General features: G+C 46.2%; 1 protein-coding gene across 1 annotated transcript; it reads right to left on the minus strand.

Moving 5' to 3' along the window:
* Positions 1-1,087: 1,087 nt before the first annotated feature.
* On the minus strand, positions 1,088-24,276 carry LOC119437748 (keratin, type I cytoskeletal 9-like). The gene is made up of 2 exons (XM_049660398.1): positions 24,186-24,276; positions 1,088-1,444 (listed from the first exon to the last, which is right to left on the minus strand). The coding sequence occupies exons 1-2, from the start codon at positions 24,189-24,191 to the stop codon at positions 1,088-1,090; spliced, it is 363 nt and encodes a 120-aa protein (XP_049516355.1). The 5' UTR covers positions 24,192-24,276.
* Positions 24,277-24,470: the final 194 nt, after the last annotated feature.

Consider the following 24,470-nt stretch of genomic DNA (forward strand, 5'->3'; position numbering starts at 1 on the left):
TTTTGGATTCGGTTGTTGAGACAGCGCGGCGAGTTACCGCATGATGCTCGCGTCGGTGATTACGTAAATTTGGTGTCAGGGGTTTGGAATCAAAACAGTTTGGAATCATTTTACGTTATATCGCCCCAAGTCAATCCCGTAGACCGACCAACTAAACTATTGAAAGCTCATATCACGAAGTCAACGTGTGAGCGGATACACTCACATCGCGTTAAGTCTGTTAAATATGTTTTTCTGGCATTTGAGCTGGCAAAAAAGCTTTAGCACCAACAAATGACAATCGCTGTAATTGGATATGAAACTACACACTATATAACTAACATTTGTACGTTGACAGTGGACGGAAGATACGCAATCCACAGGAACTCGATCGGCCATATTACGGTGAGCTTCGTGCCCGAGCCTGCATTTATGCCAGGAAATGCAAAACAAAAGTACATATAATACAAATGCATATTTTTATTACAAAAATACGTAATCTTTTTTTAAAAAGAACACTTTTGCGTTCTGTGGCGTTATATTTTCATTTTTGGATGGTTTTCATGGTTTTCTTCTGTCTTGTGGTGGAGTATCGAAGAGAACCAGAGTAGAGCATTATAGTAGGGGATGTTTAAAAGACGACTAGAGGTGATGCTGCAGACCTGAAAACAGTCGTAAAAAATACAAATCAGTGTAAGAACTTAAACTTTTCTGTCTGTCACACGAATACAAAGAACAGAAGATTGCTTGCAATATATACAAGATACCTGATTCGCCACTAACATGACATGCTCTAATGTTATAAAGATTCATTACTTCCTGTTGGCTTTTTCTTAACGAAACGCAAACGAGGATATGCATCGGTCCCCGGATGGCTACGTTTTTGCCCATTGTAGTAATCCGGGAAGAAAATCAATATAGTAAGATGTCGCGCTCAGCCAGCGCAAAGCTTAGAACTGGATAATAAAAGTGCTGGATAATACGCGATAACCATAACGATGCCGAAGCGCGTCCTAGCGTTTTGCATCACTAGCGCCAATTTTCTTTTTGTCGCCGATAGAAGCTAAATGAAAGTAGGCAATGCCGATAAGGATGATTTCCTTACCTTCTAGCGTCCGCCAACGTGGCCGTGGTGCTGGCTTCCGAAGCCTGACGTTTGACCCGCGGAGCCACCCGCGAAGCCACCCGACTGCTGGCCAGAACCGCTACCGTGGCTCTTCGAGTCGGTCTTAGAGAAGCCTGAACTGGAGCTGTACCCCTCCTTGTTGTTGTAGCCCTGAACATTACTAGACGAGGTGCCTCCAGAGAAGCCTGACGAGCCCTGGTGGTGTCCTACGGCTCCTTGCGTGAGGCTACCCTGGGAGCCTCCGGCACTTTGCCCAAACCCGCCTGCGATGACTCCTCCGTGCGCTCCACCGGCGAGGGCAAGGCATGCTACGCCGGCGAACACAGCAAGACACAGGAGCTGCGGGTGGATAGTGGAAAAAGACTTCATATCAGTGCCTCATTTCTCAGTGCCTCATTCAGCCATTTTATGTGTACAACTGGCTGCTGTGCAATAGAAGAGAGCTCCTCAGCAAGTGAATAAATTATGATGGCACTTTCATAGAATAGATAACGATGATAGTTTCAATGAAAAATAGGAATATAATGTAGAGATAGACAAATTCTCAAGGGCAATGGACGCAGTAAAACCTGATTACCTCAAGCAGGCTAGGTGACTATTCGTCGCCGCCCCGTTTCAAAGGGGATACCATCAGAAACAATCATCACCGATCGTCAAAACAAAAGAGTTGTCATATACGGGGACACGTGTCTCTTTGCTGAGATAAAACGATGTCAACAGCAATTTCGTTCAAAAAGAAACTCGCTACGGAAGATACAAACAGGTAAATCACAAGTCTCACCTTCATGTTTAAGCAGTGCGCCAGTCGTCTGCGATAAGCGAAACAGTTTTGACCGATCTTGCGGAGCGGATCTAAAGTTTTTGCAGAGTGCGCTAGCTTTTATAGACAGGCGGGCACTTTGTGGAGGGTGTTTCTCAACGGAAATTCAATAAACCGATAGAACAGAGCCACAGGATGACGTCGCGGGGGAGAAAAAGTTGGGTAACAAAGACAGATGGACCCCTAACTACAAGCCACCACTTTCTCTCCCACTTGTTCATCCGCGCGCCAAGCTCTGACAGCGTTAAAAAAGGAGGGGCGGGGGGGGATTTAAAGCTCGATGGCCTTGCAAATGCTGTCAGAAGAACGTGGTAGCACGTACAGAGGCACGAGCATTGACTATGAAACCATTCTCTCCCCGATTCCAACCAAGCTGCTTACCTTCCCCCGTCCTTTTTTCTGACTGGTTGCGTCCCATTGAGCGTTAGTTAGCTTTTCTTTCTTTGCTCCTGGTTACCTGCTTTTCATTTCTCTTTCTGCCTCGCCCCCTGTCTTGTATGCACTCGTTCATGGTGTGGAAATCTCGAGTGCTCCTTTCCTAGCGACATCAAAACCAGACAGAATGGGAGGAATACAGATCAACGATCAGGTTGATGGCCGCTCGATTATAATTTGTGCTACGTTTTGAAGCATTGTCCTGTGATCATTGTGTGCGATCCACACAAGCCGTTGGAGAGTTTACGGCACTAGATCATTTTCATTTACAGAGAAGGAACCGCTACGCGCGACACTAAGTATACAGGGGAAAAAGGAGGATCTGGAATTTATGAATTGATGAAAGTGATGAAACCTTGCAGTGGTGAAGTCATATATGTGGTTATGTATAACGGCGATGCTGTTCGCCTCTAGTTAGTCGGGGTTATCGGTCTGTGCTCACCAAAAACTCACGGCAGCTGGATGGCTTTGTCTTTGCGCTTAAAAAAATGTGTTTTCTCGTATATTCTGATTACAATCCGTCTGTCATGTGTGCAGGTTGTGTGTAATTCACACGTTATGAATTTTCTGACGCATTTTACTTTGAGAAATACAATTAGTTCCCTAATGCACTTGCACTAGGTGGTATGCCTACAAGAATGAGGCTGTGTGCTGCACTTCCCCAGACGTGCCTGCGCACTTGTTGAAAGTGTGCACACGATTAGTTGGTGTCTGAACGCAACCCACCACCCCTTTGAAACGGGATGGTGTGTTGCGCCACCAAGCTCTTGTTATTACTTTGCCTAATGTCCTAACTTTATTTTTGATAAGCACAAAAGCAAATATTTCCACGCATCAACCTTTTTGAACCATTACTGGGAACTCTGTTTCTTTACGTCTCCGTTATTAGCGGTCTTCCTACTTTTCTGCCACCAAACTGCCAACCGCCCCTTACTAACTTTACATCGGACATGTTTGCTTTGCCCCTTCTCTCCCTGAGCCCAAGGGCTTTAAGGAGGTCAGAGAAACGTAGACTTGCAGCTGGATAGATTTCTTCACATTTCAATAAAACATGTTTCACCGTTTCTCTAGCTTTACCACAGCAAGCACATGCGTCTTCGTCCGTGGTGTACCTCGCTTAATAACGACGAGTTCTAAGGCATCTTGATTTCGCTTCGAAAAGTAAGGAACTTCCCTTTGAGTTATCAAGGATTCTTTCTGTCCTGATGTGTTTTTTTTTCCTTTAAGGTAAGTAGTCATAGCAGGTTTCTTTTCCATTGCCGCCACCCATAACCTTTTCTCAGCCTCCCTCACTTTGCGTTTGACGGTCTTTTTGCCGTGCTGCTGTCCATATCGGTCGCAAATTTGCTTGTAAGCTTCTAGTTCTTTTCCTCCACTGTGAGTCAATGTTTTGCTTGTACAAATAGCTGAACACTCTTGCACCCCTTCTACTTTCTTCCAGTTTCATCAGTCGTTCTTCAAAATAATTTTTACTCTGAGCCTCCCTCACTTCAAAATTTGCCCAGCCCATATCACCCTGCACGGCTTCATTAGTAGTCTTCCCGTGGGCGTTCAACGCGAGGCGTCCCACTGACCTTTGGTGGCCATCGAGTCTTGATTTTACCCCTGACTTCAAGCAAACAACCGCATTTCCAAATGTAAGCCCTGGAACCATGACACCTTTCCACATACCCCGGAGCACCTCGTACCTATTGTATCCCCATAGCGCACTGTGTTTCATTATGGCCGCGTTTCTCTTCCCGTTTGATATTATTGTTTTTTCCTGTGTCTCCAGATATCTGTCGCCTTCGTTTACCCATATACCAAGGTATTTGTATTATTTTCCCCGAGGTATTTCCTGGCCCTGTATCACTGTCTGTTCACTGTTTTCACTGAATATCATAAAACCAAATTTTTTTAAAGCCAAATCCTTACCGAAATTCTCACATTCTTCTCCACAGATATCAGCCAGATGTTGCATATCAGTTTGCTTGTTCGCAAGCAACACAATTTCGTCCGCATAAAATAAACCTGGAAGCTGCTGCTCAACTATTGTGCCAGCTTGTTTGTATGAGAGGTTAAACCCGACATTGATACCTTCTAGTGCCGTTTCTATCCTTGCCACGTACATCATAAACAGCAGCGGTGATAAAGGGCAACCCTGTCTCAGTCCCTTGTTGATATCAACTTTATCCTCGCTCAGTCATCCCTTCCCATTCAACACGAACGGTATTTATAGGTAAATCACCCTCAATAGCTGTATACTGTCGTTGCCTATACCTTCCTCTTTCCACAATATTCCACAAAATGCTGCGATCTACGTTGTCCTACGCTCCGTTTATGTCCAGAAAAGTCACATATAGCGGTTTCCTTTCTTCTATGGATATTTCAATTCACTGAGTAAGGACAAATAAGTTATCATTCAGACGCCTACCGATTCTGAAACCGATCTGAAGTTCTCCTAATATGCCATTATTTTCTGGCGATGCTTGCAGCTTCAATTTAATCGCCTGCTTTGCTAACCTGTATATACAGACCGGTCAACGGTCTATACAACTGAATTCTATCTTTTCCCTCCTTACTTTTATAAATTAAATTCATGCTACTTTGTCGCCAACTGTCTGGTATTCGCTTATGTTGAAAACATTTTTCTACTGCTTTCAACAGTGCTTCCTTACTCGTTGGTCCTAGCTCATTAATCAGTGTAACGGGTACCTCGTCTAAACCTGTGGCGGTGCGTTTAGTAATTTTTGCTTCAGCTTTGTGCCAGTTGAAATTACTCAGCACCACCTCCTTTTCCGTCTGGTTCTCGTTCATTCTAGCTGGTCCTCTGCATCATGAGGATTACGTTTCGTGCCAGCGCGATTGCAGTCATGATCACATGATCACAGCCAGCGCGATTGCAACCTGTTCGGCTACAAATGGCTTCGAAGTGCGTACAGTAGCGCAGCAAGTGATCTTGGAATTAGAGTCGACGATGGAGACGGCGAACGCCTCTTGTTGGACATAGGCCGCGGCATCCACGAAGCTTGCCTCAATGTGGTTGTTACGTACATGTTCGAGTAGAGCTCTACCCCTGGCCCGACGTCTGCCGACGTTGTGTGCGGGGTGCATATTGCGGGGAATGGGCGCGATGTGTAGTTGAGATCTGATGTCGCTGGGAATGCGCACGGCGTCGGGGCAATGGTCGACAGGGTAGAGGTCCATCTCATCGAGTATCTTGGGGCCCGCCGGGGTGCCGGATAGCCTGAGCAGCTGTGAACGCTCTTGCGCCTCTATTATTTCTTCGAGCGTGTTGTGCACTCCGAGCTTTAACAGGTATTCGGTGTGAGTGCTCACAGGTAAGCCGAGGGCATGCTTGAAGACCTTTCTGATGAGGGAATTTAACTTGTTTCTCTCTGCAACATGCCAATTATGCATGGCTGCCGAGTATGAAAGGTGGCAGAGCACAAAAGCATGTATAATGCGGATGAGATTGTCCTCCTTGATTCCCCGGTACGGCAAGGTTCTGGAAATTCATGAGCAATCCTTTAAAGGAAGACAGCATGTTTGTAAGAGCCTGTGGATGGCCCGCATTGAAAGGCTCAAGCCTGTACCGAGCTTCATGACAGTATACGGTCACCGAATAATGTGCGACTACAGGGTTGTCAACAAGGTGTGCTTCCCCGGTGCGCCCAAAAAAGCCACGTCGGAAAGGAATCCATCACGCCCCGGTGTGCCAGGTGTATAAGTGTTTGGCCATGAAACAACCGATTGCTCCGCACCATGCCGTCGTGGCGCAGATGAACACGTTACAGCAGATTGTCTGCCGTCCAGGTCATAGGCTTTTGCGGCTGGAACGGCGCCGGCAGAGCGGACGCAGGCCACCGCGGCTGTTGACGAACCACGTGCTGAGTTTACGCCCCCGTTGAAGGAGACAGAGGAGAGAGAACCTGGAAATTCCGACTGCCAACAAGCAACAACGCCCACCGAAGAAGGCAGTACTGGTCCCCACGGTTCAGCACCAAGTTTCACAGCGGAGGAGAACGTTCTAACCCCGGATTCAGCGTCACAGTCCAGTGTGAACCAGGATTCTTCAGGTGAGGCGGAGAGCACAGACGTTCCAGCAACTGAGTACGAGAACAGGCCGCGGGCGCCTTCCTACTCGGAAGCAGCTGCTATGCCACGGGAAGGTCTGGACGCGAAACAAACCCGCGGGCCCACTGGACGCGAACACAGGATGCAGACACTGGATACTAGGAAAAGACGGCCACCGCCGAAGCGCCTGGCGTGCAGGCGGGCCCGACGCCACTGAGCCCCATGTCCCTCGTTGCGGAATAGCGGGACCCCATTCTACTCAACCCCGTGAGCCAGGTTGCCGACCTTCTGGGACTGAGCGACGAAATGTTGGTTGACAAACCGTACTCGAAACGACCTCATCTTTCAATGTCTTCGAGTGCCGATGACTTGGCTATTTCAAGTAAGCAGTCGGTGACTAAGCAGTCGCGCGCCGCGGGCCATTCTGGGTCCGATACCTCGGCCCCGTAGCGGATGTTCTCGGTCCCGTCACTTGCCGACGGGGTAGTAAATTTTGTTTTTGCTATCACCCAGCTTTTCTTCATGTTTGGACATGGTTAATATACTTACCTTAAATGTGCAATGTTTTAGAAAACCCGACAAACAGAGAGAAAAGTGATTCACTTTGCCAGAGAAAAGTTTGCTGATTTGTTGTTGCTTCATGGAGTGAATGTTTTCTCGCCATCTGATGTTACGGATTTTCAGAAGTGCTTTAATTTCGCGCGTTTTTTTTTTCCTTTGGCATCTTGGCGTAACTGCGGATCGCTGTAGTCATTCTGCATCCCGCCCACATTTCGGTGTTCAACACGGTTGACTATGACGGTCACGTCCTAGTCTCAAGGTGCTCAGTTGGGAGTTTGCGCGTGCGCGTGATGTCTGTGCACCCCTCTACCCGGAAAAGATATACGAACACTTTCTTTCGCGCGCTGAGGCCATATCAGTTGGATGATTGTGCTACCATTTTCTGCGGAGATTTCAACTGCGTTATAGATAGTGTGAGGGACGTACAGGGCCCAGGTCGAAGCAGGCTGATGGACTACGCGCGTCAGCTGTTATATATACTTCATGACTTTAAACTATATGACGCTTGGGTGCTTAAGAATGGGGTCACGTTCCCTGCAACTTGGAAGCGAGGAAGGTCCGCAAGGAGACTATATAGGTTTTCCGCGAGTGAGGATTTATTACATGCCGTAGCAGCAGTCACAGTTGGTTCTTTTCCCGCAGACGCGGGTCACATTTCGGATCATTACCTTATAATGCTTTCTATGAGCCTGCCAGACCCCGTTTTGACGGCTAGCATCACTGGAGGTTAGATCGGGCCGTACTGATGGACCTGGAAGCCAAGGTCATTCTTCGAGCAAAGATTTCTAGTACACTGGCAAACAGTAATGACCCCGCTCTGGAGTGGGACGACTTAAGATCAGTGTGGCAACATTGGGCTAAAGAAGCAGGCCACAATATCAAAGTAAGCCTTGCGTGCGAGCTAAATGAAACACTTAGAAGAATCGGGATAGTAAACGCTGGTGTCCCCTTGACCTCAACTACAAGAGAATCTCGCAAAACACCGCGGGCTAGGTATGATCGTCTGTGGCTGAGATCAACTCAGAAAGGTAATTCCTACGAGTAGAACAATATACTTCGAGGCCGACCAGAATTGACACAGTTGCTGAGTTCGCGACACACACACAAGGCGAAACAGGTTGATTCGTGACATCCGTCTTTCTACCGGATGGTTTCGTCTCTGATAACGCCTCTGATATCGAGAGAGTATTCTTCAATTACTTCTCATACCTCGTTTCAGAAAGCCACACACCTGACCCAAGCTTACTAAGAAGGACGTTAGAGACTTTCTGTCTGAAGGTTCCGCAGTTACCAATTTCGGTTAGCAAAGACCTCCTAATGCTCACTACACTTTCAGAAGTGCATTCTGTGCTAGGAGCGATAAAATTAGGGTCGGCTCCCGGTCCCGATGGTCTACCAACCGAATTCTAGAAAGAATTTTGGCGCTAGTCAGGCCCAGGTTTGGTAGCAACGCTCAACAAAATTTGGAATACTAAAGTGCTCCCGAATTCCTTTGCAGAGCGCAGGCTCATTATACTTCCCAAAGACGGCAAAGATTGCCACCACCCTGCTTCTTGGTGCCCGATCACGGTATTGAACTCCGCTTACAAGATATTCGCTACAGTATTAGTGAAGAGGCTGAAAAAATACTGACCCGATGTAATTTTCTGTGAGCAAACCGGTTCGATTGTCGGCAGAAACGTATTCAGTGCGTTGTCGCTAACCCGCGATCTGACCCGCCGTGGTTGCTTAGTGGCTATGGTGTTGGGCTGCTAAGCACGAGGTAGCGCGATCGAATCCCGGAAACGGCGGCCGCATTTCGATGGGGCGAAATGCGAAAGCAGCCTTGTACTTAGATTTAGGTGCGCGTTAAAGAACCCCAGGTAGCCGAAATTTTCCCGAGTCTCCCACTACGGCGTGCCTCATAATCAGATCATGGTTTTGGCACGTGCAACCCCATAATGTAATTTTTTTAACCCGCGATCTTTTAGCTTATACTGAACATATCAGTACGCCAGGTTTGTGCGTGTCATTGGACGAAGAGCGCGCCATTGACAGAGTCAGGCACGAGTGGCTTTTTGGGGTACTGAGCACGTATGGCTTTGAACCAGAAGTTATCGATTTGTTCCGGGAAATATACCGGGACATGTGGAGCACCTTGATCCTAAACGGAGTGGCAAAGGGAAAGATAAGACTTAGGCCCGTATTCACAAACGGAACTTAAGTACGGCGTCAATAATAAGTGCGCGAAAAGTACAAGGGTTAGGATTGCGCACATGTTCAGGATGAATATGCAGTCTCCCCAGAACAGCTTGGGGCGCGGTGGAAAGCCGCGCTGATCGGCTCAGATCTGCAAGATCAACTGTGGGCCATCCAGCGAGCTCGAGAGGCGGCCGGGAGACGGTCTATCTACGCCTCTGGCACGGCCTAGGCCCTGGCCCCAATCCGCTGGTCTAAATAAAGTTGTTTCACTCACTCACTCACTCACTCACTCACTCACTCACTCACTCACTCACTCACTCACTCACTCACTCACTCACTCACTCACTCACTCACTCACTCACTCACTCACTCACTCACTCACTCACTCACTCACTCACTCACTCACTCACTCACTCACTCACTCACTCACTCACTCACTCACTCACTCACTCACTCACTCACTCACTCACTCACTCACTCACTCACTCACTCACTCACTCACTCACTCACTCACTCACTCACTCACTCACTCACTCACTCACTCACTCACTCACAGGAATGTTTTGGGAGAGCACTTCAAAAACAGCACTTAAGTATCACTTTCGAAAGTAACACTTTTCGGGTCAAGTATGTCATCTGGTGTCGAGGGTACGTAAATAATTTACGTGTACGATTAGTTCACTCGTATTTTTTTTTTTTTTGCGGCTGATTACGCAGAATATAAATGTAGCAGTGCTAGCACGCGCATTTAGGCCGTTTCACATGGCGCGATTTTCACACAGCGGCACCGCGAATTCCGTCGCTCAGCGACTGCCGCGACGTCGCAGGCTCTCCGCAACGGGATTCCAACATGTTGGAATTTCCGTCGCTGAGTCGCAGCGATCGGCGCGATGTGGGCGGAGCAACGTGACGTAACAGCAAGCGCCGTCGAAATAGGCACTTTCCTGTTTTACCACGTGTTGGAAGCTCAGCGGAGCAATGTCGCGCACCAGTTTCAATGATGTTTTAACAGAGCGTACCCACCAGCGCCTGTGACTCAGGAGCTTCATCAACAATTTTTTTTTCTCCAGCTCGCACAATTCATTTAAAAGGAGAAGCTGCATGCTATCCAGGTCGGGAGCTGACGCCGCTTTCAACATACGGCACGTACCCTCACGATCGTCGCGTCGTCAACGTCTTCATTGCTACAAATGTGTGCCAGGCACTTGCACACTTATTAGTAGCTTCTTCTTTTGAAGAGGCAAATACTCCTGCAGGAGAAGAGTTGTGGCTTCCATAGTACCGCAACAACACAACTAGAGTGTACAAAACAAAACCACCCACCACGCCGCACGCTTATGCGGTTTGTGCAGCATTTTCACTAGCCGTAACTGCGGACTGAGCGATCGCAGTCTCAACGCGTTTAAAGGCTGAAAAATTCTGTACTATTCTATTTTCAAAAAAATAATATGAAATTGTAATATTTGACTAGTTTCCATGTTGTTTTTATTTAACGATGCAGGCATGGATACTTTGTGAGCAGGGAGCAACCTGGGTGTCGCTGCGACGGAAATCGCGCGGTCAAAGACGCATGTGAAAGCTGCCAGCGAAAATCGCTCTGCGACGTGCGCGACAGAACGATTTTTTTCGCTCCAATCGCGTCATGTGAAACGGCCTTTTTGCTGAGTAAATTGGAAAGAACTATTTGGTTTTAGCGCTTTACTCAAACTCGTCTGGCCACAAGTTCACATTGATTCGCCGTACCGATTTTTTTTTTTTGCTAAAAACGTGCGGTGTTTGAACGTAGAGAGAGTGTGCGTATTGTGCGTTTTCAATCCGCGTGAACGACGGAAAAAAATAAGCAAGCTTTTCCGAAGAAGAACGCGCCGCGCCCCTGGAGCTCGTTTCACGCAAGAATTAAATTACTGAAATAATTAAACATTGATTGATCGATTAATGCGGTGTATTTGCGCAAGGGACAGATGTGGCCAACGAGCGTCAATGCTAATTATTTATTATTAAATATTTAATTTTTAAACATTAACGAGGTCCCCGGTGACAACCTGAAAGGTTCCAGAGCAGTACATATTGCGCAGTACATATTGTACGCAGTACATATTGTACGCAGTACATATTGAACAGTACGCAGTGCATAGTGTACGTAGTACATATTGAACAGTACGCAGTACATATTGCGGCAATCAACTTCTTCCTTAGGTGTTTGTAGTCCTAAACATTAAGGGCTATTGTATTTGATTCTCCTAGTTCAACGGTTTTCAATGATTTCAAAGAGGCGAATGACTCCTGCATATTGCAAATATGGTGAGGCTCTAAAGAGGACTAATTCTTATTTATTGTACCCTTTCTCTTGCGGCGCCTATAGTGGAAGTAGGGCCAGTAATTGGCCTGTCAAGGTGAATAGTCAAACGTCTCTCTAGAAGATAGCGCCGTGTTGTCGCTCATCCTCTGTTTCCTAAACCAGGTCGCACAAAGTAAAATCCAACGCCGAGGTTTATCAAGATTAACCAGCTATACAGCTCATGCACGATGACTAGATGTTCTGAAAGGTACTCCACGAGCTACGAAGCACATCGCGAAGTTCCTCATATTTCACTGGCCATCGTAGCGACTTCTCACATGTGCGCAGCTCCTTTAAGCAGCCCGAAAATTTTCATAAAGAGCGACGCCAAATTCCGCTTTTCAGGGTACCTTACTGTCACCATAACTGCAGTGTGGTACCAGAGATTATTTTTTTTGACTTAAAGTCATGACCTTCACACTAAACGCATTCTTCATATCGTAACCTTACTTGAAAAAGCCTTTGTGCAGAGTTACAAGAAAAGTTAAAATACTATTACGGCATTGAAGGTTGCGCAATGGTGTACGTGTGTATACGTACAGCTGCAGCACAAGAAAAAAGTTTAGCACAAGGCTGATGACCGGAGCAGAGAAATTGGGGTACCCGCCGGGGTAGCTCAGTCAGCTAAGGCGTTGCGCTGCTGAGCACGAGGTCGCGGGATCGAATCCCGGCCCCGGCGGCCGCATTTCGATGGAGGCGAAATGCAAAAACGCCCGTGTGCTTGCGTTGTAGTGCACGTTAAAGAACCCCAGGTGGTCAAAATTAATTTGGAGCCCTCCACTACGGCGTGCCTCATAATCAGAACTGGTTTTGGCACGTAAAACCCCAGAAAGAAGAAGAAGAAGAAATTGGGGTACGCGGCGCTCTGGTTCTCGTGCACACTAGAACCACTAGAACACACGATTGAACCACTAGATGCACACTAGAACACATGATTCCTGTTTCAAAGAGGGGCTGCTTGCACTCTCGTTTTCGGCGTCCTTGGGAACAACAGCATCGCGTGCTTCCATTTATCTGCTCAGGTGATCGGTCACTTGTGCTAATATTTTTCGCTGCAGCTACATGGTTGCGTCCATCTGCGTATACGGTGAACTCGGGTGCGTTCACATGCATGTGCGTATTCTCTTTTTATGTTCACAAACCTACACGTACATAAGTCAGCCGGTCCGAAATACGAAGCGGTCAATGCTTATACGACATTCAGTTGCTCACAAAGTATCCATAAACACGTGACATTGCTACAAAACATAGACCCGTTAGCAACCTCGTCAAATGGTTTGGTGCCAAAAAGGGGACGAAACCGAAACCATCCTTAGCTTTGATGGAGCATCCGGTTGGGTTAGATCTGGTGGAGTTCCAAGTCTGCGCGTGGTATACAACAACGTCAGACTTAATCATGGAGAACGTTCGTTAAGTGCCTCTTCCTTTCTCCTGCAGACGTGTGAGGTGTATCAGTAAACACCAGCTATAGACGGGTGTTTACCACTAACAGTTCTCCGAAACTGCCAGTCACATCTCCTTATTGTTCGAAACATAGATGCTTGATTTGTATAGAGAGCCGTCGCAAAGTAAAACTGTGTGCTGCATCGGGAACCCTGTGTCTTTGGTGACTGTACACCTTGATGCGTGAACGCGTTTGCTTAACTTACTACCTACGTGCCGCTCTGCTGTACGTCAGGTGATTAGACTACGTTGAGGCGGCTGCAATTGAATAGATTTGTCAGATAGCCCTGTTATTCCATAAATTATATGGAATTGCACGCCATGCTATAAGAACATATAGGCATACGCGCTGGTGCTACAGACTGCTATGGTAAAGCCGCCCGATCCGTATCGCTTCAAACTTGCAGCCAACTATAAACGCGCAATATTGCGTCCATATTTCGTTACGTAAGAAAGCAAACTTATTCGAAACCCTGTTTGAATACCGACAGAGAAATATAAACTAACATACGGGACAGTGGCCATGCAGTATATCAAGTGAATCCAGTAGACCGACCACCTAAAGTATTGAAAGCTCATATCATGAAGTTAACGTGTCAGCGGATACACTCACATCGCGGTAAGTCTGTTAAATATGTTTTTCTGGCATTTGAGTTGGCAAAAAAGCCTTAGCACCAACAAATGACACTCACTGTAATTGGATATGAAACTATGCACTATATTACTAACATGCGTACGTTGACAGTGCACGGAAGATACGCAATCCACAAGAACTCCATCGGCCCTATTGCGGTGAGCTTCGTGCCCGAGCCTGCATTTATGCAAGGAAATACAAAACAAAAGTTCATATAACACAAATGCATACTTTTATTACAAAAACACGTACTCTTTTTTTTTAAAAAAAAGAACAGTTTTGCGTTATGTGGCGTTATATTTTCATTTTTGGATGGTTTTCATGGTTTTCTTCTGTCTTGTGGTGGAGTATCGAAGAGCATTATAGTAGGGAATGTTTAAAAGACGACTAGAGGTGATGCGGCAGACCTGAAAACAATGTTAAAAAAACGAATCAGTGTAAAGACTTCGAATTTTCCGTGTATCACATGAATACAAAGAAAAGAAGATTTCTTGCGCTATATATCTAAGATACCTGATTCTCCCCTATCATGACATGCTCTAATGTTATAAAAATTCATTACTTCCTGATACACGCACTGTTGACTTTTTGCTTAACGAAACGCAAACGAGGATATGCATAGGTCCCCCATTAACGACGTTTTTTGCCTATTGTAGCAATCCGGGAATACAGTCAATATAGTAAGATGTTGGGTTCAGCCAGCGCAAAGCTTACAACTGGATAATAAAAGTGCTGGATAATACGCGATAACCATAACGATGACGAAGCGCGTCCTAGAGTTTTGCATCACTAGCGCCAATTTTCTCTTTGTCATCGATAGAAGCTAAATGAAAGTAGGCAATGCCGATAAGGACGATTTCCTACCTTCTTCTAGCGTCCGCCAACGTGGCCGTGGTGCTGGCTTCCGAAGCCTGATGTTTGACCCGCGGAGCCACCCGCGGGTGAAGCCTGAGAGAAGCCTGAGCCTGAGCTGAACCCCTGCTTGTTGTTGTAGCCCTGAACATTACTAGACGAGGCGCCTCCAGAGAAGCCTGCTGAGCCCTGGTTGTAACCTGCGGCTCCTTGCTTGAAGCCACCCTGTGAGCCTCCGGCACTTTGCCCAAACCCGCCTCCGATGCATCCGTCGTGAGCACCAAGGCCACCATGGCCCCCGAAGGAACCTCCACGGCCTTCGACCTTCTCATCCTTCTTGGCAGCCTTCTCGTCTTTTTTAGCTTCACCGGCGTGGGCTAGGCACACTACGCCGGCGATCACAGCAAGACTAAGGACCTGCGGGCGGACAGGGAGAAGAGACTTCATACCAGTTCCTCATTTGACTCATTTGACCCAGTAAGCTCGTCTTGTCTAGTCCATTCCAGTCGTTCATAGCACGGAAAGATAGTTCTTTTTTCACTCCCTTGATGAGCGTTGTTGACTATTGGGGCATGTGTCAATACATTTTTCTCTTCGAGGGTGCTCGTGTGGAGCAGGCCGACAGACCACACGAAAGAAAGCCCGTCCAGAAGAACAAAATTTGATAACGCAGAGCTAACTTCAAAAGAAAAGATTATAGGGTTGTGCGAATGGTGATTTTCGAGACCGAATCGAATACGTATCGAATAGTGCCAGAAGCGAATCGAATCGAATATCGAATACTTTTCGTATAACTTTCGAATAATGAATACCCGTTATCGCAATTATTCTAAAATGATGTTCACATCCCTTATCCTTAAATTAAGCAAGTATCTGTCATTACATAGTACGTTACTAAGCGTTGTTTACTAAAAGCCCAAATGGAGCATTAGGAATAAGTTAGTAGTCTCTTCGCATACAGAAGGCTCTTCAGAGAGGGTGAATGATCGCTGTACGGCCTGTAAAGTGTGGCTATCTAAGTGACGTAGCCTGCTCCACTACGAAGGTTCTCATGTTTTATGTCTACACTATGCCCGCGGGGGTGAAAATGTACTGTACTCTTGCTCAAATTTTATGTTTATTTAGGCGCAGTTGACATTTTGAAATATTAGAAAAGTATTCGAAAATATTCTCAGTTAAGAATAGTTCCTATTCTACTCGAAGACCGAATCCAATAGGACACAATTCGCTTCGGTATTCGAAAGTGTCGAATATTCGCGCACCCCTAGAAAAAAATACAAATTGCGTGTAATGCAACCGAGAGTACCAGGGGTCGACTGGGGCTCTTAATTGCAGTAGGTGGCGCACGAGAGCGAAAAAAATATTTCAATGCCCATATAATACGTCCCCTACCAAACTTCAACACTTGTGTGTGTGTGCACGCAAATCTCGAAACAAAAAAAAAAGAAAGAAGGAAATCTGAAACATTCTAGTCAGTGATCTCTGAGTTAACCTTGAGCCCTTCTGTGTACAACTGGCTGCTGTGCGATTTAAGAGAGCCCCATAGCAAAGGAACAAACATTAGGCGACAGTTACGGACGACAGATAAAGATACCAATATTAATGAAGAGAAGGAATATAAAATAGACATAGGCATAATGCTCAAGTGCAATGAATGCAGTAAAACCTGATTACCTCAAGCAGGCTAGGTGCGACTATTCGTCGACGCCCCGTTTCTAATGGGATACCATCAGAAACAATCATCATCAGTCGTCAAAACAAAACAGTCAACATATACGGGGACACATGTCTCTTTGCTGAGATAAAACGATGTCAACAGCAATTTCCTTCAAAGAGAAATTCACTACGGAAGGTGGCACCAGGTAAATCACGAGTCTCACCTTCATGTTTAAGCAGCGCGCCAGTCGTCTGCGATAAGCGAAATAGTTTTGACTCGATCTTGCGGAGCGGATATAAAGCTTTTGCAGAGTGCGCTAGCTTTTATAGACAGGCGGACACTCTGTGGAGAGAGTTTCTAAAGCCAAATTCAATAAATCTAGACAATACAGCCACAGGATGACGTCGCGGCGCAAGAGAAAGGCGGGCAACAAAGAAAGATGGACCAGTAACTACAAGCCACAACTTTCTGCGCCCCTCGTTCCTCCGCGAGGGAAGAGCTCACAGCTGTAGTGAAGGAGGGGGGGGGGGGAGGGGGTTGAAAACCATCCCCTCCCCGACTCCAACCAAGCTGCTTACTTTCCCCGGCACTGTTTTTCTGACTGGTTGCGTGCGTGTGATCATTAGTTAACTTTTCTTTCTTTGGTCCTTGTTACATGCTTTTCCCTTCTCTTCCTCCCTAACCTCCTGACTTGTATTCACTAGTTCACGGTGTGGTAATCGTCTGCCTTTCCTAGCGACATCAAAACCAGACAGCATGGGAGGAATACAGATGAACGATAAGGTTGATGGCCTCTAGATCATAATTTGTGCTACATTATGAAGCATTTTCCTGTGATAATTGTGTGCGATCCGCACAAGCCGTTGGAGAGTTTACTGCACTAGATTGTTTTCATGTTCAGAGAAGAAACCGATACGCGCGAAACTAAGAATAAAAGGAAAAAAAGCGAGAATCCGGATTATTGGGCGAAAAAAGAAAGGAGGGGGGGGGGGGAGGGCTTTAAAAACGAGAAACATCCGTTACATTATTGAGGTACGATTCTATTTAGTGGTGAAAAAGTCTTCAGGACGTCGCTTCTTTTTTTTTCTGATTACATATTGCTCGCCCAGTCTACTACAAAAGTCGCGTGCATGGAACGAATGTGAGACGATATCTGTTTGTTATCAAGTGCACATAGGACGAAACAAATGCTGCAATAAAATGGGTAATTCAGTTCAATTCTATCTTTTACAAAAAGTCCTCAAAAACCCAAAGTCAGCCGCAAAATTTAGTTGACTCTGACATGGCTAACATGTGCCTTGCAAGAAAAAAACCCGTCAGAAATTGATCCATGGTGTGAAAACGCCTCTTATTCTGACGCGCCGCGTTCGGTGAAATCTTCATTGTGGGTCCCACATTATGAAGCATAGATAGCTATTGCGTTTCATTTGTTTATATTAAAGGACATTTCTCGAAAACTTTTCTTGAAAACAAATCGGAATTCGTCTTTTCTATTCGGACTGTGCAACACGTCTGGTGAGGGGTGGGAGTGGGAGTGGACTACGTTCCGCGTGCCCTCTAAACAGATTTCTTCAAACATGTGCACTTCAAATTGGGCGGAAGTGTATTTGGTAGTGTTGGGACGTTTTGCCTGTACAATTCGGATAATGTCATTGTATATGAGAAAATTGCCAGAGTTGTACCTAACAGTCCTCAAGTAAGAACATGTTAATTCCTTAATAAATCGTAGTCTCTCTTGCATTCATTATTTATCTGTTTTTGTTGTGTCTTACTTTAATTGCGTCAGGCAGACATAAAGTAGCGTTTTTTTAATCAGTATTCTCAACTTTCAAGTATTATTTTCATGCCTGTTTCACTATATGCGACGCTCGAGTACAGTGGCTGTTGAACATGAATACGAGCAGTGTGCTTGTAGAATTAAGCCAATTAAGCCATTAGTCCAGCAGTTTTATGGGGCAATTGCACGGCTATGTTCAACTGTTGGCGCCTTTGTGACATCATACGCAATAACATTTCTGGTTTTTTCTTTATTGTCGTTGATACAGGTCGCGCACCTCTTCGTTTGAAATATTTGGCATTTATGTAAAGATGTATTGTGCCTATATTTATGACGTTGGAGGCCTCAACCGTTGTTTTACCCACCTATTTTTGGCGCCTAAAACGCGCTTTATAATGCCTAAAGATCTGGCCTATAATGATGAGCAATCCTTCTTATGATGTGCTTGTTGATATGATATGATATGTTGTGGTGATATGTTTTATACGTTATGAACAATAATATTGTAGTTATTGTATTTGCATGGCCGTATCCCTACGCCATATGTGAATCACGAAATGCCATGGGCACATCAGCAGACACACGTAGCAGACACACAGCACACACACAGCAGACAGACGTATAGTAATCTCGCTGCCAGCCACAATGCCGAATAATACCACCACCCTGAATATTTTGTTGTAATTACTGCGCCCCATTTGAGGCTTCGTAGCAACGCCAACTATCTCTGGTATCTTGGCTGCAACTTCGTTCCAATGACTATCCATCGACCGGCCGTGCTCGACGCGGTGGTGTCTGATGCCGATGGGGCGCTATCGCTTTAATAGATTTAAGGTTAAGGTGACAGAATATATACAAGGCTAATGTGACAGAAGGGTAGCCCTTGGGTCAACTAAGCGCATATCCATTCTATGAGATCCGCCAAGAATGGGCACATTCCAATACCGCACATGCAGTACTGAAGTTTTCTGTTCGTGCGCATACCCAATGGCACACACAGAGTGACCTAAGTTGTCTACTTGGCCAGGCAACAGCCAGCACACACCTAGTGGCCCAAGCTAGTGTACAACTTCACTCACTGGGTATCTGAGGGAGTTACGCGCCTTTCTTATACCCCCCTCCTCTCGCGATCTCATCTTTATTTTCCCTCTTTCCCGTTCCCCCGAGTAGGGTAGTCAACCAGACGCATTTCTGTTTGACATCCCTGCCTTCTCTCTCTATTTGCCCCACCTCCTAAGATACATACTCAGAGAGCGAGAGAGTGAGGAACGGCAAGGATATTAACCAGACGCCAGTTTCCGGTTTGCTACCCTGCACGGGGGTAGCGGATATAGGGCCTGGAAAGAGGACAAACCGGGAGAGAAAATCAAAAGAAGAAAAAAGAACTGGAACAGGTAAGAAAAGGCGTTCCAATTACAGGCGTTCACACAGACCGGTCGATCTCAGGAATCGCAATAGCGCTTGCACGGCCTTCTGATGCGATTTCCCGTCGGTGTTGTAAAGAAATCCGTTCTTCCGACAAAGGATGGTCGTCCAACTGGTTCTGCATTACGGGAAGCGATTGTCTCTGCACACTGTACTGCGGGCACTGGCATAGCACGTGATGGATTGTTTCCTTGTGGCCGCAATCACCACATGGTGCGGTGTCGGCGATCCCCATGTGGAACGCGTAGGCATTAGTAAACGCGATGCCAAACCATAGCCTATACAAAATGGTCGCAACTCTTCGGGGAAGTCATCGTGACGGTAGAAGGCTTAAAATTGGATCCACGCTGTATAATCGGGCATGCATACCATCGGGTTCATTCCTCTCAAATTTGGTGATTTGGGAAAGTATTTTGTAGCGATGCCTTTCCGATTCTAATGCCTTTTCGCGCTTTTCGCGTTTGGCGAGTGGTCAGAGTGACGGTCCACTCACGTTACCAGCGGGATCAGCCGGCCGTGAGCGGTGGATGATAAGGCAATTATAGAATAACGCATAAAAAACGCATTGCTACAAAATACCGGACTCGGTGTGCAAATACGCGGAGCATCCTTTACATATTGAGGGTACGTACAGAACATCCGACGCTACATTCAAGGTCAATTGAAGGATGTGAAGGTTGCTTAAGGCCAAATATTAAGTGTGTTGAAACAAACTTCAGTCATATTCGTAAACTAAAAAAAAATATTCAAGGCTGCTTCACCCAAGCTGAACTTGTCTAGAGCGAAGTAGCGATAGAATTGCACAAAAGCTTTAAGAACTTCAGGTGACTTGTGAAAGCCGACTTTCCCATTGTAACGATGTCCATCCCTTTATGGCACATCACACACTTCGCTCGATGAGGGTTAGTAGTGTCCCGATTAACCCAGAGATAGTCGTCACGTTAAAGCCGCATGACTGAAACTTACTGCTCCAGGCATTTCTAAAGCCCTGGCCTCAACAATTTAGCCATGACGATGCAATGTAAACCAACTAGCCAAAAAAAATATTGGTATGGCTTGGTCGCTTGATCTGGCTTCGTCTAGTACAGCAGTAGCAATGGCGATTTAAACAAGCGTGTCATTAGTCTCTCTGGACATGAAGACTGATTCACTTAGGAAAACTCTCAGAACAGAATATATCTAGGACACTTTCCAAATAATATCCATGTAATTGCGCGGATGCAGAGTTTTTTACTTTGAAAGCTCAGAAGTCCCCCAAGCCGCAGGTCTGAAAGAAATGAGGAAGAACATTTATTTTAACTGAGGTTTAAGGTCCCTTCAAGTTCTTTCTCCAAATTCGATGATTTTCGTTGATTTTAAGGAAATGTGTGAACCCTCAAGAATGCAAATTGAGTCAGCCTCCGAAAACGTGTTAATCGCCTTAAAAGACTCCGTGTTTGAATTACGAAGTCATACTTACATGCCGCCTTTCTCTTTCTGCTACGGCAGTGGAAGTAGCGCCAGTTATTGGTCTGTCTGGACCGAGACTCAAACGTTTCTGTAAAATACAGCGCCGTGTTTTGGCTGATCATCGGTTGCCTAAACCAGGTTGTATAGAGAAAAACCCAATACCGAGGTTTGTAGAGAATAAACGAGCAAATCAGCGCATGAACGATGACTCGATGTTCTGAAAGGTACTCCTTGTGCTAGAAAGCACACCACTAAGTTACTCATATTTCACCGGCCTTCTTAGCGGCATCTCACATCTGTGTGCAGCTCCTTTAGGCATAACGCAAACTTTTAATAAAAGCGACACACAATTCCCCTCATCAGTATACCTAACGGTCACCATAGATGCATTCTGTTATGAACGGTTTGGCGTTTCATCTCAGCACTGCCATCCATTGTTGTGGGTCGGAGATTATTCCGCCGCTGCTGCCAGTTTTTTGAGACTCGGGTAGCGTTTAGGCCGGTGATCCTTCAGCCAGAGGGATGAGTACGTCCGGGAGTAAGAGCGAGAGAAAAAAAGGGTTTATTTTACACTATTTACAGTGGCTCCAAATAGGGAAGCCCACTCCATGGGGGAGCACTTTGAAAGTCTCAGCTCACTACATGTCTGAGCACATATCAGAACAGGTCAGGACACACCACTGCACGCAAGGTGTCTCCTTATAAAACATCGGTCTTCCCTAGTTGACCCGACTAGGGAATCAGATGACCTTGATGCGGCCAATCAGACGGGCCGTCTTGTTCGCTGAACTCCGCCTCTAATGTTGCACCTTCGAAGCAAGGACGAGGCAATCCGGAAACAGGGGGTTGACACTCCTTCCACGAAAGTCGGTGACCTGTTTCTTGCCCTCCGACGGTCATCTTGCCAGGGTCGGGAGAATGGCCTTTGCACTAATCCTCGCTTCTAACGAGGGGTGGCGGTTGTGGTCGGTTGCTTCAAAGTGAGCTTCTTTGTCCGAACGTCACTGCCGGTGTCTGGCCGCGTCACCAGGTAGGCGGCCGCTGATGAAGGGGGTGGAATCGGGGAAAGCACCCAAAGAATGCGCACCGCCGAGAAGGGGGCGCTTGTTTGCCCGTTTCGTCGGTGTCTGGCACTGTCGCCGCCTGGGCGACGCTCATGAAAGGGCCTGCCTCGATGGGAAACAATCAAAGAATGCGCCTGGCCGATTCGGGACGCAACAATTCCGGTACCACAGTTTCTTTTCTTGGCCTTGAAGTCATTACCTTCACACTAAACTCATTCTTTATATCGTAACTTTACTTCCAAAAGCCCTTGTGCAGAATTATAAGAAAAGTGAATATACTTTTATGGCACTGAAGTATCAGAATGGGTGTACGTGCATGTGTACGCAATCCACACGAGCTCCTTCGGCCATATTGCGATGAGCGTCGTGCCAGAGTCTGCATTTATGCAAGAAAACCGAGTCACGCAGAGATTCCGGTGCATAGTTTTATTAGAAAAATCCGCGCGCTTTATAAAAATCCGCGCAATTTTTTTAAAAGAAGAACCGCTTTACGTTCTGTGGCGTTACATATTCATTTTTGGATGGTTTTCATGGTTTTCTTCTGTTTTGTGGTGGAGTATAGAATAGCACGAGAGTAGAGGTGATGTTTCAAGGTTGTCTAGAGGTGATGCTGCAGACCTGAAAACAGTGGTAAAGAAAAATGCAAATCAGCATAAGAGAGCCCTTGGATTTTTCGATCTATCACATGAGTACAAAGAGCAGATAATTGCTTACACTACATCTAAGATACCTGATTCCCCAATACCATGGTAGGCTCTAACGTTATAAAAATCAATAACTTCCTGATACATGCAACGTTTACTTTTTCCTTAACGAAGTGTGGACGAGGATATGAAAGGTCCACCAATGGCTGCGTTTTTGCCATTTGTAGCAATCCGGGAAAAATTCAATATAATAAGATGTTGGGCTCGGCCAGCGCACAACTTAGAATTAAGTTTAAGATGAAGGAACGCCTAAAAACGCTGGATAACACACGATTCCAATAGCGATGACAAAGCGCATACTAGTGTTTTGCATGCCTAGCGCGAATTTTCTCTTTGTTGTCGATATAAGTTCAACGAAAGAAGGAAATGCCGAAAGGATGGTTTCCTTACCTTCTTTAGCGTCCGCCAACGACCAAATGGTGCTGGCTTCCGAAGCCAGACGTTTGACCTGCGGAGCCGCCTGCGATGCCACCCGACTGCTGGCCAAAACCACTACCATGGCTCTTCGAGTCGGTCTTAGAGAAGCCTGAGCTAGAGCTGTACCCCTCCTTGTTGTTGTAGCCCTGAACATTACTAGACGAGGTGCCTCCAGAGAAGCCTGACGAGCCCTGGTTGTGTCCTACGGCTCCTTGCGTGAAGCTACCCTGGGAGCCTCCGGCACTTTGCCCAAACCCGCCTCCAATGACTCCTCCGTGCGCTCCACCGGCGAGGGCAAGGCATGCTACGCCGGCGAACACAGCAAGACACAGGAGCTGCAGGTGGACAGTGGGAGAAAACTTCATATCACTGCCTCATTTGTCTTATCAACACTGCCCTGTGAACTCAATTTTTTTTTCGTCCATTCTAGTCGTTCGTAGCATAGAAAATCTGTTGTTTTTGACTCGCTTAATGAGCGTTGTTGCCTATTGGTGCATTTGTTGACACATGTTTATCTTCGAAGGTGCACTTTTACGAGTGCGGATGTCGTAGCACGGTAAAATTAGATCCTGCTGCTCGTGTGAAGCTACGCGAAAGACGACACGAACATGACGTCCGTCCAGAGGAACAAAGCTTGATAACGCAGAGCTAACTTCAAAATAAAAGAATATATCGTAAATTGTGGATAATGCAACTGAGAGTACCAATAGTCGACAGCGGCTCTCAATTGGAATAGGTGGCACACGAGGGCGTAAGCGAAATGTCCAATGCACATTTACGACCACGAGCTAACTTCCGCATTTTTATGTGTACGCGAATCTCGAAACGAAAAAAAAAAGAAATAAATCAGAACTATTCCAGTCAGCTTTCTGTGACTTGTCATTCAGCCATTTTATGTGTACAACTGGCTGCTGTGCAATAGAAGAGAGCTCCTCAGCAAGTGAATAAATTATGATGGCACTTTCGGAGAATAGATCACGATGATAGTTTGAATGACAAATTGGTATATAATGTAGAGATAGACAAATGCTCAAGGGCAATGGACGCAGTAAAACCTTATTACCTCAAGCAGGCTAGGTGACTATTTATCGTCACCCCGTTTCAAAGGCGATACCATCAGAAACAATCATCATCAATCGTCAAAACAAAACAGTTGTCATATACAGGGACACGTGTCTCTTTGCTGAGATAAAACGATGCCAACAGCAATTTCGTTCAAAGAGAAATTCGCTACGGAAGATACAAACAGGTAAATCAAAAGTCTCACCTTCATGTTTAAGCAGTGCGCCAGTCGTCTGCGACAAGCGAAATAGTTTTGACTCGATCTTGCGGAGCGGATATAAAGTTTTTGCAGAGTGCGCTAGCTTTTATAGACAGGCGGGCACTGTGTGGAGAGAGTTTCTAAACGGAAATTCAATAAACCCAGAGAACAGAGCCACAGGATGACGTCGCGGGGGAGAAAAAGGTGGGTAACAAAGAAAGATGGATCCGTAACGACAAGCCACCATTTTCTCTGCCACTTGTGCATCCGCGCGCCAAGCTCTCACAGCTT

The sequence above is a fragment of the Dermacentor silvarum genome, chromosome 1 (assembly GCF_013339745.2).
Source record: "Dermacentor silvarum isolate Dsil-2018 chromosome 1, BIME_Dsil_1.4, whole genome shotgun sequence".
NCBI classification, from domain to species: Eukaryota; Metazoa; Arthropoda; class Arachnida; order Ixodida; family Ixodidae; genus Dermacentor; species Dermacentor silvarum.